This window comes from Lampetra fluviatilis, chromosome 48, assembly GCF_964198595.1.
Source record: "Lampetra fluviatilis chromosome 48, kcLamFluv1.1, whole genome shotgun sequence".
NCBI classification, from domain to species: domain Eukaryota; kingdom Metazoa; phylum Chordata; class Hyperoartia; order Petromyzontiformes; family Petromyzontidae; genus Lampetra; species Lampetra fluviatilis.
The window spans coordinates 2,777,519-2,797,053 of NC_136322.1; the positions used below are offsets into that span (position 1 = coordinate 2,777,519).

General features: G+C 48.5%; 1 protein-coding gene across 2 annotated transcripts; it reads left to right on the forward strand.

Moving 5' to 3' along the window:
* Positions 1-1,253: 1,253 nt before the first annotated feature.
* LOC144948145 (shiftless antiviral inhibitor of ribosomal frameshifting protein homolog) lies at positions 1,254-4,110 on the forward strand. Of its 2 annotated transcripts, none has more exons than XM_078877573.1 (3): positions 1,254-1,731; positions 2,555-2,706; positions 3,721-4,110. In XM_078877573.1, the coding sequence occupies exons 2-3, from the start codon at positions 2,568-2,570 to the stop codon at positions 3,921-3,923; spliced, it is 342 nt and encodes a 113-aa protein (XP_078733699.1). In that variant the 5' UTR covers positions 1,254-1,731; positions 2,555-2,567; the 3' UTR covers positions 3,924-4,110. The 2 variants fall into 2 exon arrangements, with proteins under 2 accessions (XP_078733699.1, XP_078733700.1); XM_078877574.1 differs by having other exon boundaries at positions 1,254-1,719.
* Positions 4,111-19,535: the final 15,425 nt, after the last annotated feature.

Below are 19,535 nucleotides of genomic sequence, written 5' to 3' on the forward strand. Positions count from 1 at the left end.
CCTAGGGGGCCCTCGGGTGAAAACTCAGGGTAGGTGACCCGACCACGAGGCCCTACGTGGGTGCGGGTGCGTGTTTATGTGGGGGGGGTGATGGGGGGCAGTGCGGCGGTGGAAGCCGGGCGGCTCCCTGGCTCGGCCGAGCGGCCCCGTCGCTGTGGCACCACACTACACCAGGAACTCATTTGAGGCTGAGTCGACCTAGGGGATGAGGCCCAGGACCGGTTCAGAAGATCGTCACCGGTCAGAGACCCCAGTTCCATTCCCACTCATGGCCACCACCAACAGCGGTGACGATCATCTGAACCGATCGTGGACCTCATCCCCTAGGTCGACTCAGCCTCAAATGAGCACCCGGTTTAGCGGTGTGTGAACATCGCCACTGGGGAGACAAAGGCGGCCGGGCGTGGTGCTGGCCACCCACCCCTCGTGTGCCACAGCGCCGGTAGCCTTAGTTAAGGCTTAGTAGGTGCTGCTCACTAACAGCCTCTTAGAGGCTACACGGGGGATCTTTGTCTTTGTGGTAAAGTGTGTGAACTCCCCACCTCTACCATGACGTACTAGCTCCAGCTTTACCTCCACCTGAGTTAACCTCAGGTTACCTCAGGTGGAGGTAACCTTTACCTCAGGTGAGGTACCTTTACCTCAGATGATGTAACGTTACCTCAGGTGAGGTAACGTTACCTCAGGTGAGGTAACGTTACTTCAGGTGAGGTAATTTTACCTCAGGTAGACGTGAAGTTACCTCTATCCGAGGTAAAGTAACATTACCTCAGTTGAAGTAGCTTTTCCTCAGGTGAAGTAACTTTACCTTAGGCGAGATAACTTTACCTTAGGCAGAGGTAAAATTGCCTCAGGTAAGGTAACATTATCTCAAATGAGGTAACTTTACCTCATGCGAGGTAACATTACCCTAGGCTAAGTAAAATTACTTCGGGTGAGATAACTTTTCCTGAGGTGAAGTAATTGTGGTGCCACAGCGACGGGGCCGCTCTGCCGAGCCAGGGAGCCGCCCGGCTTCCCCCACCGCACCGCCCCCCATCACCCCCCCCCACATAAGCACACACCCGCACGCATTCCCCCCCCCCCCCCCCCATAGAGCTGGAAGGGAAGGTCACCTGACCGACCGGTTTTTATCCGAGAAACCCTTATCGGGATTAATTCTCACGGTTTCCGGCGATCAGGGAATTGGACGACCTCCCCCGTGCTACGTTGCGCCGCGACGCTGCGACCAGCCTTAATATGGTGTGGTCGCGGCGTGGGGCATTCGGCCACCGCGGTTGAGGCGCATTTCCCCTCACACACACCCCCACGGGTCGACGAGACAGACGGAGGAGGGAGGGGACAGCATGAATAGCGGGACCGCAGGGGCTCTTGCGCATAGTCATGGAGGGTTGGGATCATTACGCTTGAGCGCGCAGGCCCCATTGTTAGGAAGGGTAAGGGAGTAATTAGGATGTACGCCGCCAACGCCGCTCACTGATTAGCATATCAAAAGCGCCCGGAACCGCCGTGCGCGGGCTCGAGGTGCACGAGCCGATTGTTCAGCGCAGCATCCCTTTGAGGTAGGGAGGATAAATAGGGGGGCGCAAAGGGGAAATCGCTCTCTTACTCCGAGAAGCCAGCGTCCAAGACGGCCCCCAGCTCTGCCCTCCGGACGTCCGTGCGACGTGTCGAGGCAAGCAGCGAGGAAAACCCACGGAACGTCGAGTGCCTCAAACCGTGAGTAAGGAGGTAAAAGTATTTCGTGAACGATAAATAGGGAATAGGTCCAGGGGAAGTAGGATAGGCCAGCCTCGTCGACTCACACTGATTTTAACATCTAGTTCCAGGTAGCGGATAATAAATCATTAATAGCGAAGCGTGGTCTCGTGTGATCTCGTGGAGAGGTGTGAACGCGTGAAGCGCTGCAGCTCGCCTCGTGGGAGCGCTAATCAGTGAGCGGCGTGCGCGGCGTAAATCCTAATTAATCCCTTACCCTTCCTAACAATGGGGCCTGCGCGCTCAAGCGTAATGATCCCAACCCTCCATGACTATGCGCAAGAGCCCCTGCGGTCCCGCTATTCATGCTGTCCCCTCCCTCCGCCTGTCTCGTCGACCCGTGGGGGTGTGTGTGGGGGGAAAATGCGCCTCAACCGCGGTGGCCGAATGCCCCACGCCGCGACCACACCATATTAAGGCTGGTCGCAGCGCCGCGGCGCAACGTAGCATGGGGGAGGTCGTCCAATTCCCTGATCGCCGGAAACCGTGAGAGTTAACCCCGATAAGGGTTTCTCGGATAAAAACCGGTCGATCAGGTGACCTTCCCTTCCAGCTCTATGGGGGAGGGAAATGCGTGCGGGTGTGTGCTTATGTGGGGGGGGGGGGGGGGGTGATGGGGGGCAGTGCGGTGGGGGAAGCCGGGCGGCTCCCTGGCTCGGCAGAGCGGCCCCGTCGCTGTGGCACCACAGTAACGTTCTGACCCGCCCCTAACTGGACATCTGTGAAAAAGAGCTTCATAGCTCATCGGATTCCTCCGGTATAAATAAATATTGTGCTTCTGCTTGTTTGTGAGCAGCGGCTGGGGACAGATGGGCGTGCCATCGCCGTGCTACCAGTGCCAGGTCGGCGTGTGCCCCACGCGCGTGCATCGCCCCAAAACGCACAGTGCCGCGCGCCCTTCCGGGCAGCAGCACAGCTGCATGGCCGAGGACTGCTACAACCGCCAGGGTGAGCGCAGCCAGAGTGCCACAACGCCACTCCTTCGCCTCTCGCGATCCGCTAGCATTTATAAGCGACGATCGAATCGAATTTGCTCTGTCTCGCAGACCCGCAGGAGTTTCGCGGGGGAAGGTGGGGGGGGCGATGTTGCTGTGCATTTCTCCCAATGAGTGTTTTTTGCAGACAATTTCCAAAATTTTGACCGTGATGCCGGCATTCCCTCCCATCGTCTCTTTCACAAGATCTTGTAGCCTCGCTCAATGCAAGAAATATATTAATTATTTTTTTCAACTTCAGGAGTGATGTTTGTTGATGGCCGATGGGAATTTTGGGCCTGTGCTAAGCAACTGTGATAGAAAAAAAGATTTGGGCAAGGCAGCATATTGGTCTGGGGGTAGTTACCGACAGCATCCCGATGAAGAAATTAACACTTAAGTAAAGCGCGTGAGTGAATCGACATAATTCTCTGATACGTTCTCTATACCGCTATCGTTTTATCAGCATAATATAAACACAAACCTCACTTTAAAACATCACGACATGCATAAATAACCAACTCAATAAGTTTTGTTGCTGTAATTGTTTGGGTGGAGCAGTACAGTAGCATTTAACACGTACCACTCATGAAAACTCCGTGACCCTAAGTTTGATTCTCAGCCAAGGTTAACATGAGCGACACTTGAACCAATCCTATTTAGTTTGTTGTCCAACCCCCGCACCCCCGATCAGCACGTGTTCTACGTACGGCGGGAAAGAAGTTATGATTATGACAAGTCTCGGCAGATGGTTGACATTGGATGACAATCATGAGAGACGGAGATTAGCTGCCTAATCATGGGGGTGGTGAGGACGGACGATAGGAATTGGCTGACGACGATGGCGGTGAGCATCTTTGTAATGATGGCAGTGGTGATAGAACTTATTTCGCACCGTACGTGGCCAACCGTGACTGCGATACGATGATGGTAGTGCGGCGAGAGGCTAACATCCGTGTGCTGTGTGCACCATGAATGCGCGTGGCAGGCCCCGGGGTTACCGGGACGCACTGTGTGCACCCGCGCACCTTGCAGGTGAGGCGCCGGCGGCGCGTGTTGCACGCGAGCGAGCCGCACATCAGCACCGCCTCCACGGTGGCCACGTGCATCAGCCAGGGCAGCCTCGTGGAGCACGAGGACGTCCTCATCGAGCAGGACCTCTTGGAGGAGGACGAGAATCGGCACCACTGACCGTGCCGCGAGCGGGGATCGAACACGAGTCGCGCGCGAGCCTCCTCCGCTCCTTTGCGTTGGGTCGTGTTTTTAAATCGAGCTATAAAAGTTTCTAAACCCAACGATGATCCCTTGTTTATCGAAGATGGGGGTGGATGAACGGTGCGGTGGTTTTTGTGCATTGCGCTGTGAACCCAGCGAAGCAAGTTCGATTCCCGGCCACCACTAAAAAGCAGTGCGGAGTGGTATCTGAACTGGTCCTGGATGCCCCCTTTGTTAAACCGCACTGACAAGCTGAGTGGAGTATGGTCAAACATTCCTCGTGAACAACACTGCTTTAGGATATTTGACCATTTTTTTTGTGTCCCAAATTTTTATTCATAAAAAATATTTTATTCCACATCCTCCCTCGCATCATACATTGCACTATTTTGACACTCCGGGCAGCAATTCCAAGGGGCATCGAAGGTATCGGGCATACCGGACTTATCAGGGCAGGCGGGAGGGTTTTTTTTCCCCCTTTTTAAAGTGCTCTTGTAATTGTTTTGATTTAACCTTGTTTTGGACTTTTTGTGTTTATTCACATTATAAACAGTGATGTGCACGAGGTGAAAAATGTTCCGAAAAAAAAGTATTTGCAGTCGGCATGTGAGACGTGATAACAATGGCTCTTTCATGCATCATGCTATCGTGCTGTGTAGCCAGATGGAAATTCAGTAGGTACCTTGAAACACATACTCTTATACTCTTAGTTCTTTCGGTAAAGTCACGTAGGTAAAAAATGAAATAAAAATTAATAAAAATAAAACAATAAAATTCACGACGTTTCGGAGGCAACACAAGTCTCCGTCATCAGGTGGGACCGTCACAGCCAGATTTGCTGCATCAAGTGAAGGAGGGATTCAAGATGTAAGCTCTTAAGTACCAGTAATTGTTTCTGTGGGGTGGTTTATTTGAAATATATCGGTTAGTGGAGGTACACTGGCCAACTGGAGAGCATCTACTCTATACGCGACTAATCTATATGCTTGGATGTATGTTTGTTTCTTTCTATACTCTCCACCAAATTCAATGAACAAGGAGTCTTTTGAAAACTAAAGTAGTTTATATTATATTAAAACAATACAAAAACTTTTTAAATTTCGATTCAAAGCTTTCGTGACTGCAGGGATTTATCTTCTTGGTTTTTTCGGTAAAGTCATGTAGAAGGGAAATAATAAAATAATAAAAATAAAACATAATAAAATAATTCTCACAACGTTTCGACCACAACGCAAGCAGCCGTCCTCAGGTGAAGAACAGGTCTGTCGGAAAGACAGACGTCGTGAGAATTATTTTATTATGTTTTATTTGTATTATTTTATTATTTCCCTTCTACGTGACTTTACCGAAAAAACCAAGAAGGTAAATACTTTTTACCTGATAAATCTGCTTAGCTGCTCTATCATTTACAATAGCTTGGCATGTGATGGCAAACTCTTGTAAATTCGTACAATGGATAGGGTTATAGAGGGCGGGGTGGCACAGAGAGCTGTTGAAACTTAATGGCTTCTCTTTAGTCTCCAATAAAACCACCTCCATAACAAGGATCAACAACATCTATACAGCATATCTCAATGTAAAACCAAATACACTTGTATGTGCGTGTAGCGCAAGGACGTGCGGTCAGGGGAGACAGAGCCTCACCTGTTATACTCCAATGAAAATAGCTGTTACGAAAAAAAAGAATCATCAAATAAAAAATATCATTTTCCACTGATCTGTGTTATAAATGTCCTTTCTGTACGATTACAATCATTTTTATAGTCAAAATCGCCAAATTTGTGGAGCTCCGCTGCAAATACAGGAAGAGACGAGAGGTGAGGCAGCGACGCGCTCAGCCTCCCCTCTGATTGTGCAACCCCTGTTCTGTAATGCTGCGTGTTTTCATAAGGCGAATTGGATATTATTCGATGAATGTATTAGGGAACACATTTTTATAACACGTATACGAGTGAACAGAACTACGTTACGCGAGTAGGAATAAGCAGTTGTAAGGCTACCTCGGTGTAGCATCACACAAGGTGGGATGCTGCTGGATGCTCTTGATGCTACCCACACGCCTCAGTCTTTGTTCAGCCTGCGTACGCACATCAAGTGTTATCGCAGACCGTGGCTTACCCTACATTGTACAGAGTGCTTCAACATTTTTTTAACACTTATATGGGACTATCGTTTTTAAGGGAAAAAGAACGAATAATACACTGTAACATGATTAAACAAATTTATGTTAATAGCTTCAAAAAGTCAAAGAGTCTCCACTTGTTCGCCATCATTGTCAATACATGCCTGGAATCTTCTTCAGGTGGCCTCCAGAGCCCGGAGGCGCATTTCTTGTGGTATTGTTGCAAATTCTCACAAGTATTACCATTTTTTTGAAGCACCCTGTACATTATTTATTGTAGCGCGATTTTCCATAACGCGGTGTTCTTCAGGAACGCAACTACTGCGTTACAGGAGAGCAGACTGTATAATCATGCAGGGTCTCGAACTCAGGACACTGCTACATCTTCCATATCGTTCGTCTCTTTGCTATATCTCTTCTGTCGTCTCACAATGAGTTTATGGATAGGAAAGGGGTGGGGGCAAAATTATATCTGCTCGGGGCCACCAAATAGGCCAGCACCACCACTGCCTGAATGTACCACGAGGAGGCGTTTCAAGTCTTGCGCTCGCAGTCTCAGACTCGCATACTCGACATGCCCCTCAACCATCGCCAACAAACACCGCCTTGTTGTGAAAGAGCCAACGCAAGAAGATCCCTGGGTTTGATCTTCCACGAAGCTCATGGTCCACCCTAAACTGTATTCACTGCACAAACCACGGCAGTAGATTCGGATACCTGATGCACAAGTGGAAAATGAAAAACTCCCCAGTAGTGTGTGACTGGTCATTCAGAACAGACCGTACAGCATACAATGATGCAACGCCCGATCCACAAATACGAAAGAGACATCTCAGTGATGATGATACACTCCACTGCTTTTGGCGCGATTGTCTGGCTTGACCATCTGAATGTGAGATTGCAGTTGTTGCTCTGCGTCTACATTAGCCATACGAAAGAAGATGAAGACCCATCGCCCAGCTTGAGGGCAGGGTGGGGTCTAAATAAGGAATTCACCATAAAAACACATGATTTCAGTAAAACAAATCCATATGATCTCGCAAGTGCGTGTCACACAACGACATATCAAACAGAATGTGACAATGAACTCACCTGCGAAATAGCAAACTCAATGTATCCGTGTGCTACCGATTTTGTCTTTATAGTATTCGCTATTCATGGTTTCCTGCTGCAACAAAAACACGTTATAGCAATTGTTTTTACCTTTAGCAGGGTCCAAGATAATGGATGGAGTGATGATGCAGTGGTTCATGCACTGCCCCATCTGAGTGTGATTCCTGGCCATGGCTGACATCGGTGACAAGTGACATCTGAACAGATCCTGTACCCCCCCAACCCATACCGAGCAGCATGGTAAAGTATGGTCGAACAACCCAAATGACCGACACGGTGTGTGGAGGCCCTTGTACAGCAGTGGACTGGCAAATGAGCTGTAATGTTTGCATTTGTATATGAAAGCGTATTTTGCCATAAACTGAAAAATCGGAGTCTTGCTGCTCCAAACGATCATGGGGTGAAATTTCATTCTGTATGCAGCTCTCAGCAAGGTGGTCAATATTCCACATTCCTTTGGGAGGGGGAACTCTATGGAACCACCACTTCTGCATTTCCACACAGTGGATTTTATTTTATAAACTCCCGACCTACAGTGTAGCATTCTAGCACAATGTCAGCAACGGTTTGTCCAGAATTACCAGTAAGCCAGGGCCAATCTGGTTTCCTGTACCATGTTCAATGGTCCATCCGTTTAAGTGTAAACCTTAGATTCATCCATTCCATCAAATGCAGTATTGTAATTGGTATCTATCAGATACAATGCAATGCAATTCAACCACATCCCAATACTCTGTAAGGAAAAAAATGGCATATTTTATCGAGGCAGTCTATAAAAACTAAAACTATAAACTTTATTTTACCAGGTGAGGCCCACTGAGCTATGTAGCTCTTTTTCAGAAGAGACCTGGCTCAGGTGTTTCACAATATTACGTGTTACTCTTGTTCAAGATAAATACAATTACAAGATGTTACCTCAAGTGTCTGGGATGGTTGCCCTGTATGCTGTCGATTGGCTGCGGTTTGTTATGATTTTATCCATCAGTGTTCAATACTCACGTGGGTCTCTTTCCTTTGACATATGATGGTGCTGTTTGTTGCTGGACGCTTGGCGTTTTTGGGACTCTGCACAGATCAACTTGAATATTTTGATTGTGTGGAATACCCTCCATATTTGCAATTAATCAATTACACTAATATTAGATTCTCAAGATTACAATTTAACCGCACTGTATAGCAGCACTTTCCAATTTTTTTCCAATATGACCCTATTTTAATACAAAATTAATCTTAAACTCACAATAACCAATAATAAAAAAAAACATTTCAAGTGACAGGATATTATGTACGTTCATTTTATTTCGGTATTGCAGAACAACAAATGTGAAAATTTTGGATAAAGAAATGATGAAGCAATAATTTGGACTCAGCAGGTTAAGTGGGCTTGAGGCATGCGACACAGTTTCTTAAAATCTTGCGGTGTGGGTGACATTGCACATCCCACCTTCTTCAGCTGTCACATCCAAAGTCAGTGTGCTCACTCACGTGTACACTACATACTTGCAAAAGGCGGATTTTTTTCTTTTCCGTGAGAAAAAACTTGTCACGTGACATTTCAATGAGTTTCGTTTCAGCTGCGGTCACATCCATTGTTTTAGGCTGGGCATTGAAATGATTTTTGTACCCAATCACACCTTTTCACGTCAAAATCATGGAAATTGGTTGCGAAGTGTGCTTCCAGGCAGCTGAGGTGGTCAGTCTTCGCCCAAGTGGGGGCACGGGTCAATTTCGTCGTCTGAAAGAAACTTTGAAAATTGAGTGGAGCCGGCAGCTCAACTTCAACAAACTCATCTTCCACACACTATCTCTCACGGATGCTGTGATTTGATCGCTCATTTGTATATTTGTGGATTCATTGCATATTTGCATTCACGTCGTTTCGTTTCCCAAACACAGGAGCGTCTCGCTTAACGAGCGTTCTTCTTCACTAGAATCTGCTAGAACGCGCAATTTGAATTTAGCCCAATTTGTTCGCAACACGAGAAAATGTTCCCGAAACAAGCGGAGACCGATCAATCAAACGCGTCCCGTGTTGGCAAGGGGAGCTACGCGACAACGAAGTGATCGTCGTAAGGCGGTGCCCTGCGCACGCCGCCTGAGCACGTGACCCAGGTGGGGGCCACGTGGTGGTAGCAGCACTGTCATGGCGGCGCGTGGGGAGCGACTCGCGACTCCCGCTCACGGCCAACACCGGTGGCGATTGTACGAAGTGGTCATGGGACACTCCGAGATCGACTCTGCATCAAATGAGTACGGCCTGTAAACATCGCCACCGGGGAGGCAAAGGCGGCCGGGCGTGGCGTTAGCCACCACACCCACCCACACCCGAGGATCGGCGGGCAGGGCCGCCATCGCAAACCAACAGCGGTGGGTAAGTGAGCTCTTTACTAATATTATTGTTACATTTATATATTATATCAGGTATGTAGTTTCTTCTTTTCGTTGTGCCCGACGCTTAAGGGCTAACTTTTTGGTAGCGGCAAGTTTGAGTAAAATTCACGTGTACAATATTTTGGCGGGAAAACTACTACTGTACTAACATTCGTGGAAATATCACAATCTATTTGTGCGTTACCCCCCCCCCCCCTCCTAGAGGTTCACTCAACGTTTATTTTGCAAAATGAGCACTTTTCTCTCTCTCGAAAAAAGTGGTAAGCATTTAAAAGTAAAACTTAACCAAGTCGTCAATTTAAGTGTCGTTTGCATATTTTTGTTCGTATGTTTGATTATATTCTGTCTAGATTCGTTTAAAAATAATGGAACTACGAGACGTCCAGTTTGCAATCAGCTGCCTGCTCTACCCTCCCCTCCGTGCTGATATTTATTTTCAGAGCGTGACTTATGGCATTCAAAATGGTAAAATAAAGTGCCCAATATAATGTGGGTCTAAAGCCTTCCAAATATTTCACTTTAAACTATATACATGTATTAGCGAATGTCCAAAATATAAACTGCCTCGTGTTAACCTCCCCATTGTGTTGTCATCCTCGCGTCCGTCGGGCAAATATTTACCCGATTGTCCTCAGAGTAGTGGTTCTCAACCTTCTCTGGCTACTATTAGTCTTCTTGTAGAAGTGTTTCAACCGATTACCCTCACTTGCCTGACCCATCATGGCTCTGAGAAATACATGTTTGACTAATGGACCTCGATATGTTAACCAGTTCTCCATTTTGTGAGGTATTCCTAACTAGCCATTAACTTGTAAGCGAATACAAAATCAACGACGTCATTTGTTCGCGCTCGCTGGTTACTTTTGGAAACAACATTGTTGATAATTAATGAATTTAGAAAGGTCTTTTATATCGTTCTAAGTTACGATATGGATTTAAATGTTAGCGTCGTAATTTTCAATTGGCAGATTCATACGTGATTATTCACCAGTGACTCATGTATGCTATAATTTCACACATTTATAAATCACCTCACGTACACCCGGTTGCGAACCACTGGCCTAGAGAAGCCATTAGTGACAGACATTACCATCACATCGACAATGAGGATGGCTTTGAGATCATACTCTTAGTTCTTTCGGTAAAGTCACGTAGGTAAAAAATGAAATTAAAATTAATAAAAATAAAACAATAAAAATCACGACGTTTCGGAGGCAACACAAGCTTCCGTCTTCAGGTGAAACAGTCACAGCAAAATATCTGTACCTTATATAGTGGTTAAGGGGGGAGGAGCCAGGAAGGGCAGCGGGGGAGGAGGAGTTGTGAAGTGGTCAATTACTGCTTTTGTTATACTGCTGGGTGGGTAAATGAATTAGATACGATTAAGCCGCTCTTTGTTATGCTGTTTGTGCGCAAGTCACTGTGGGATGAATGGACTCGTGGTCAGGGACGTGTTGCGCAAGTAACTGTGGATGTACATAATAGAAAAGGGGCGGAAATGCCCATGTTTATACCAGTGTTGGCTGACAATAAAGAGTACTGTTAAACGTTAGGGATGTTAACACTCGGTGAAGTAAAATAGTGCCTGTCAGATGTGTAATTAAATCTTTTTTGCATGGTTGATAACATCTTTCCAATGATTACTAAGTCTGTACCCATCATCACGGTTGAAATTATGTCTGTGTTTGTATATCTGAATGGCTTCGTGTACAAACCTTTGATGGTAGCCACAAGGCTTGCAGAGCACCTTAGTCTCGGAGAAAACAATCTCATGAGAGCCCACCGAGTTGTAGCAATGATCGGCAACGGCGGACGACTCAATTTTGCCGTGTTTCAAATCTGACTTGTGCTCGCGGACACGATCAAAGGCATGATGTTTCGTTTCCCCAATGTAACAGTCACCACAGCTGCAACTCAGTTTATAGACTCCAGGGTATTGCAAGTCAGGGATGACATCCTTCACAGATGGAATTAGATCACGGATTTTATGTACTGTACTGAATCGGACTTGGATCTTATGTTTGTTTAGAGTTTTGGAGATCTTTTTGGTCACGCCTGCTATGTATGGTAACGTGACAGGCGTGACCAAAAAGATCTCCAAAATTCTAAACAAACATAAGATCCAAGTCCGATTCAGTACAGTACATAAAATCCGTGATCTAATTCCATCTGTGAAGGATGTCATCCCTGACTTGCAATACCCTGGAGTCTATAAACTGAGTTGCAGCTGTGGTGACTGTTATATTGGGGAAACGAAACGTCATGTCTCTGGTCGTGTCCGCGAGCACAAGTCAGATTTGAAACACGGCAAAATTGAGTCGTCCGCCGTTGCCGATCATTGCTACAACTCGGTGGGCTCTCATGAGATTGTTTTCTCCGAGACTAAGGTGCTCTGCAAGCCTTCTGGCTACCATCAAAGGTTCAGATATACAAACACAGACATAATTTCAACCGTGATGATGGGTACAAACTTAGTAATCAACGGAAAGATGTTATCAACCATGCAAAAAAGATTTAATTACACATTTTTAGACCATCTTATCTGACAGGCACTATTTTACTTCACCGAGTGTTAACATCCCTAACGTTTAACAGTACTCTTTATTGTCAGCCAACACTGGTATAAACATGGGCATTTCCGCCCCTTTTCTATTATGTACATCCACAGTTACTTGCGCAACACGTCCCTGACCACGAGTCCATTCATCCCACAGTGACTTGCACACAAACAGCATAACAAAGAGCGGCTTAATCGTATCTAATTCATTTACCCACCCAGCAGTATAACAAAAGCAGTAATTGACCACTTCACAACTCCTCCTCCCCCCTTAACCACTATATAAGGTACAGATATTTTGCTGTGACGGTTTCACCTGAAGACGGAAGCTTGTGTTGCCTCCGAAACGTCGTGATTTTTATTGTTTTATTTTTATTAATTTTAATTTCATTTTTTACCTACGTGACTTTACCGAAAGAACTAAGAGTTTGAATCCTTGCAGTCACGAAAGCTTCAAATCTAGATGGCTTTGAGACCCAAGGCTACATGGAATGCACAAATACGTTTAAAATGCCAATGTATTCTTTGCGCGGCATTGACCTGCAAGGCTGTGAGCCTGAAATCGATGAAATGATGCAAAACTATCCCACCCAGTTGGGTCGCATAATTGAAAATGACCCTGAAGAAAAATGCAGTCGTGTATTTTGACGGTACACTATATGAAATGCACAATCGATGATTCATTTAGATGAAGGGTGAGCAGTCAGATTCATTCCCTCACCCATGTTAACAATTTTGGTCTACCACACCGACTATTTGGTCTCATACACATTGCACACCAAATGACTTGGTGTTTCTACGTTGGCAGTGGTACACAAGCACAACAACAAATAAATTGACGCATTCGTCAATAACACTGGCGTTTTTCCAAGATAAAATATCGACGGTAAACCCTCTCAACCCGCAAGGGTTATGTTCTTAAAAACGCTCGCGAATGTAGAAACCTTGTTCAACAGGAAAAATGGGGTTATATTCCTGGCACGAGTGAACATAGGGGGGAATGGTAAAAGTTTAATAACACTGACTGCAATAAATAATAAAATATGAATGACAATGTTTTTTTTTATTCCCTTTCATGATGATGATTTGATGACAATGGAGATGGTGAGGAATTCAGGTGGACGACTCCTCGGGAGATACAGGTGTTTGATAACAACGCACAGTTATAATTTTAGCACTCGAGAGTATGTCTGTGATGAGGTGACATTTTGGCGTCGACTGTGAGATCCATTAAGAATAAGGCGAATGCAATCAGGGAAAGTGTTGCGGCTAGTGCCCCCCAGTGCTATCTTCTCGTATCAAGAACTTATCCAATTTTTCCTGTTGAACAAGATTTCTACATTTGCGAATTCTGGATTCGTGACTTTATAAGACGGCTGTAACCCTCGCGTCGTCAACTGCGAGCCGTTGGGGAGTGTCAGGGAAAAGCTGTCCCAGGTCGTCCAGGAAGCCGTTAACATGACTTTTATGATTTCATGGGTGCCACACATTTCTATTTACAGCGATTTTCAATGTACTGCTGGATCAGGGCTTTCCTACTAGAGCTCCTTCGGATTTCCATAAGTCACACACACACACTCAGACACGCTCCCAACCACATATACTCGCTCACACTCTACACTCTGCAAAACATACAGACTCAGCACGTGGTTTCAACTCAGCACTTGCCCCAACGTAGCATTGAGGATATGGGGGAATTTTTGTGTTTGTTGTTGTTTCAGGACCAGGACCCCCCGGTGACGGGGAGTCTATCTGCACGATCGTCACCGGCGCGTGGAGTCACCGGCTCACCGGCCACTCCCAGAATGCGTGTTGGAAGGGCAGGTGGTGCACAGCGACACGTGATACGTGTGCAGTGGATTCCTAAATATCAGCGTCTTATCTCTACTTACACATGGCAGGTTTTCTCCCGGTTTCCTCCCACATGATGCTAATCTGTGACGAGTAATGGAATTTGTCGTCAAACATCCAAATGTGGCAGCACCCGCCTCACGGTGTCTTCGTTAAATCACTGGCATTGCTGTTACGATGGAGAGTGACGTAGCCGTGGAGACAGGCGTCCTCAACGTATGTTGTTGTCTCGCTACTCCCGGGGGAGGTTGGCTGTTGTTGTGAAGTCGTCCCACCCTGACTGTCCCCGCCCACCAACACCACCTTCCCCACAGTTCCTGCACGAGCTCCCAACACGTGGAGCAAGACGTCGATCATCGTGCTGAACCACGCCTCGCGGCACGACCCAGAAACACACCTATGAACCAGACACGATTCTTAAGTGTCCCAGAGTTGATTTTAAGTCACCAGGTGAGGACTCGAGAGAGGAGCTTGGAAGAATTTGCAAGGGTGAAATAGAGCAAGAACAACCGCATCCCGTGAGGAATCAAGAATATTCCATGAACTCCCTGTGGTGGGAGTCTGCTCGGGTAGATCCTGATCCCGCTCCTCCCTCCTGTGCTCCCCCGCTGCAGCTCGATGCGCTGCCACATCGTCCACCCAGCAGCAAATCAATCGGCGAGCGTCTGCTTCTCTCTGTGTCTGACCCCCGCCCCCACAGCGCAGCTGGGGTCTGCACCCAGCTGTGGCGCGGCGAGTGTGGTGGGAACTCAACACCAGCGGGGCCACTCGCCTACCTGGAACTGCGCGCCGGTCCCGGGGCCGCTGGCATGGCTACAATGCAACGCAAACTCGCAGGGAAGAAACAGGTGAGTTTGTGGAGGGGAGTAGAGTAAGATGGAAGGGGAGAGGCAGGGGAGTGTGTGGAGAGGCGTAGAGTGGGATTTCAGAGGAGCGACAGTGAGGGTGTGGAGGGGAGTCCTTTGAAATGAGGGGAGAGACTGGTGAGTTTGTGGAGGGGAGTAGAGTTAGAAGAGAGGGGAGAGACAAGTGAGTTTGTGGAGGGGAGTAGATTTGGATGAGAGGGGGGGGCAGGTGAGTTTGTGGAGGGGATTAGAGTTAGAAGAAAGGGGAGAGAGGCAGGATAGTGTGTGGAGAGGAGTAGAGAGATATGAGCGTGGAGAGACGGGTGAGTTTGTGGAGGGGAGTAGAGTGGGATGAGAGGCAGGTTAGTGTGTGGAGGAAAGTACAGTGGGATGAGAGGAGAGACAGGTCAGTGTGTGGAGGGGAGTCGATTGGGATGAGAGGGGGAAACAGGTGAGTGTGTGGATGGGAGTAGAGTGAGGTGAAAGGGGAGAGGCAGTGGAGTGTGTGAGGGGAGTACTGTGGGATGAGAGGTTAGTGACTGAGGTTGTGGAGGTCAGTAGAGTGAGATGAGACGAGAGGTACAGGTGAGTTTGTTTAAAGGAGTAGATTGGGATGAGAGGGGGAGACAGGTGAGTTTGTGGATGGGAGTAAAGTAAGATGGAAGGGGAGAGGCAGGTGAGTGTGTGGAGGATAGTACAGTGAGATGAAAGAGGAGTGACTGGGTGTGTGGATGGGAGAACATTGGGATGAGGGGAGAGACTTGTGAGTGTGGAGCTGAGTAGAGTGGGATGAGATGGGAGAGACACGTGAGTTTGTGGAGGGGAGTAGAGTGGGATGAGAGGGGAGAGACAGGTGAGTGTTTGGATGGGAGTAGAGTGAGATGAAAGAGGAGAGGCAGGTGAGTGTAGCCTAGAGTGAGATGAGAGGGGAGAGACAGGTTAGTGTGGAGGGGAGTACAGTGGGATGAGAGGGGGAGACAGGAGAGTGTGTTGTGAGGAGTAGTGAGATGAAAGGGGCGACACAGGCGAGTGTGTGGAGAGGAGTAGAGTAAGATGGAAGGGGAGAGGCAGGTGAGTGTGGAGGAGAGTCCAGTGGGATGAGAGAGGAGTGACAGTGAGTGTGTGGAGGGGAGAACATTGAGATTAGGGGAGAAACAGGTGAGTGTGTGGAGCGGAGTAGAGTGAGATGAAAGCGGAGAGGCAAGTGAGTGTAGCCTAGAGTGAGATGATAGGGGAGAGACACGTTAGTTTGTGGCGGGGATTACAGTGCGATGAGAGGGGTAGACAGGAGAGTGTGTTGTGAGGAGTAGTGGGATGAGAGGGGAGAGATAGGTGAGTGTGTGGAGAGGAGTACAGTGGATAAGAGGGGACATAGGAAGCCGAGTGTGTGGAGGGGCGTAGAGGCAGATTCGAGTGGAGTGACAGCGAGTGTGTGGAGGGGAGTTCATAGAAATGAGGGGAGAGACTGGTGATTGTGTGGAGGGGACTGCAGTGGTGTGAGTGTGGGGAGAGGAGTAGAATGAGATGAAAGGAGAGACAGCTGAGTGTTGCCTAGATTGAGATGAGAGGGGAGAGAGACAGCTGAGTGTGTGGAGGTCAGTAGAGTGAGATGAGAGGAGAGGTACAGGTGAGTTTGTATAAGGGAGTAGATTGGGATGAGAGGGGGAGACAGGTGAGTTTGTGGATGGGAGTAAAGTAAGATGGAAGGGGAGAGGCAGGTGAGTGTGTGGAGGAGAGTACAGTGAGATGAAAGAGGAGTGACTGGGTGTGTGGATGGGAGAACATTGGGATGAGGGGAGAGAATTGTGAGTGTGGAGCTGAGTAGAGTGGGATGAGATGGGAGAGACACGTGAGTTTGTGGGGGGGAGTAGAGTGGGATGAGAGGGGAGAGACAGGTGAGTGTTTGGATGGGAGTAGAGTGAGATGAAAGAGGAGAGGCAGGTGAGTGGGGAGGAGAGTCCAGTGGGATGAGAGAGGAGTGATAGTGAGTGTGTGGAGGGGAGAACATTGAGATTAGGGGAGAGACAGGTGAGTGTGTGGAGCGGAGTAGAGTGAGATGAAAGTGGAGAGGCAGGTGAGTGTAGCCTAGAGTGAGATGATAGGGGAGAGACACGTTAGTGTTTGGAGGGGATTACAGTGGGATGAGAGGGGTAGACAGGAGAGTGTGTTGTGAGGAGTAGTGGGATGAGAGGGGAGAGATAGGTGAGTGTGTGGAGAGGAGTAGAGTAAGATGGATGGAGAGAGGCACGTGAGTGTGTGGAGAGGAGTACAGTGGATGAGAGGGGACATAGGAAGCCGAGTGTGTGGAGGGGCGTAGAGGTGGATTCGAGTGGAGTGACAGCGAGTGTGTGGAGGGGAGTTCATAGAAATGAGGGGAGAGACTGGTGATTGTGTGGAGGGGACTGCAGTGGTGTGAGTGTGGGGAGAGGAGTAGAATGAGATGAAAGGAGAGACAGGTGAGTGTTGGCTAGAGTGAGATGAGAGGGGAGAGAGACAGCTGAGTGTGGCCTAAAGTGAGATGAGAGGGGAGAGAGACAGCTGAGTGTGGCCTAGAGTTATATGAAAGGGGGAGACAGGTGAGTGTGTGGATGGGAGTAGAGTGATGTGAAAGGGTAGAGGCAGGGGAGTGGGTGCGGGGAGTACAGTGGGATGAGAGGTTAGTGACTGAGTTTGTGGAGGGGAGTAGAGTGGGATGAGAGTGGAGAGGCAGTTGAGTGTGTGGAGGTCAGTAGAGTGAGATGAGAGGAGAGGTACAGGTGAGTTTGTTGAAGGGAGTAGATTGGGATGAGAGGGGGAGACAGGTGAGTTTGTGGAGGGGAGTAAAGTAAGATGGAAGGGGAGAGGCAGGTGAGTGTGTGGAGGAGAGTACAGTGAGATGAAAGAGGAGTGACTATGTGTGTGGAGGGGAGAACATTGGGATGAGGGGAGAGACTTGTGAGTGTGGAGCTGAGTAGAGTGAGACGAGAGGGGAGAGACGGGTGAGTTTATTGATGGGAGTAGAGTTGGATGAGAGGGTCAGACAGGTGAGTGTGTGGAGAGGAGTAGAGTAAGTTGGAAGGGGAGAGGCAGGGGAGTGTATGGAGGGGGTACAGTGAGATGAGAGGTTAGTGACTGCGTTTGTGGAGGCGAGTAGAGTGGAATGAGAGGGGAGAGGCAGTTTAGTGTGTGGAGGTCAGTAGAATGAGAGGAGAGGGACAGGTGAGTTTGTTGAAGGGAGTCGAGTGGGACGAGAGGAGGTGACAGCTGAGTGTGTGGAGAGGAGTAGAGTAAGATGGAAGGGGAGAGGCAGGGAAGTGTGTGGAGGTGGAGTACAGTGGATGAGAGGGGACAGAGGAAGCAGAGTGTGTGGAGGGGCAGAGAGGGGGATTCGAGAGGAGCGACAGTGAGTGTGTGGAGGGGAGTACATTGAAATGAGAGGAGAGACTGGTGAGTGTCGAGCGGAGTAGAGTGGGATGAGATGGGAGAGACATGTGAGTTTGTGGAGGGGAGTAGAGTGGGATGAGAGGGGAGAGACAGGTGAGTGAGGAGAGGAGTAGAGTGGGATGAAAGAGGAGAGGCAGGTGAGTGTAGCCTAGAGTGAGATGAGAGGGGAGAGACACGTTAGTGTGGAGGGGAGTACAGAGGGATGAGAGGGGGAGACAGGATAGTGTGTTGTGAGGAGTAGTGAGATGAAAGGGGCGACACAGGCGAGTGTGTGGAGAGGAGTAGAGTAAGATGGAAGGGGAGAGGCAGGTGAGTGTGGAGGAGAGTCCAGTGGGATGAGAGAGGAGTGACAGTGAGTGTGTGGAGGGGAGAACATTGAGATTAGGGGAGAAACAGGTGAGTGTGTGGAGCGGAGTAGAGTGAGATGAAAGCGGAGAGGCAAGTGAGTGTAGCCGAGAGTGAGATGATAGGGGAGAGACACGTTAGTTTGTGGAGGGGATTACAGTGGGATGAGAGGGGTAGACAGGAGAGTGTGTGGAGGAGAGTACAGTGAGATGAAAGAGGAGTGACTATGTGTGTGGAGGGGAGAACATTGGGATGAGGGGAGAGATTTGAGAGTGTGGAGCTGAGTAGAGTGAGACGAGAGGGGAGAGACGGGTGAGTTTATTGATGGGAGTAGAGTTGGATGAGAGGGTCAGACAGGTGAGTGTGTGGAGAGGAGTAGAGTAAGATGGAAGGGGAGAGGCAGGGAAGTGTGTGGAGGTGGAGTACAGTGGATGAGAGGGGACAGAGGAAGCAGAGTGTGTGGAGGGGCAGAGAGGGGGATTCGAGAGGAGTGACAGTGAGTGTGTGGAGGGGCGTACATTGAAATTAGGGGAGAGACTTGTGAGTGTCGAGCAGAGTAGAGTGGGATGAGATGGGAGAGACACGTGAGTTTGTGGAGGGGAGTAAGAGTGGGATGAGAGGGGAGAGACAGGTGAGTGTGTGGATGGGAGTAGAGTGAGATGAAAGAGGAGAGGCAGGTGAGTGTAGCCTAGAGTGAGATGAGAGGGGAGAGACACGTTAGTTTGTGGAGGGGATTACAGTGGGATGAGAGGGGTAGACAGGAGAGTGTGTTGTGAGGAGTAGTGGGATGAGAGGGGAGAGATAGGTGAGTGTGTGGAGAGGAGTAGAGTAAGATGGATGGAGAGAGGCACGTGAGTGTGTGGAGAGGAGTACAGTGGATGAGAGGGGACATAGGAAGCCGAGTGTGTGGAGGGGCGTAGAGGCAGATTCGAGTGGAGTGA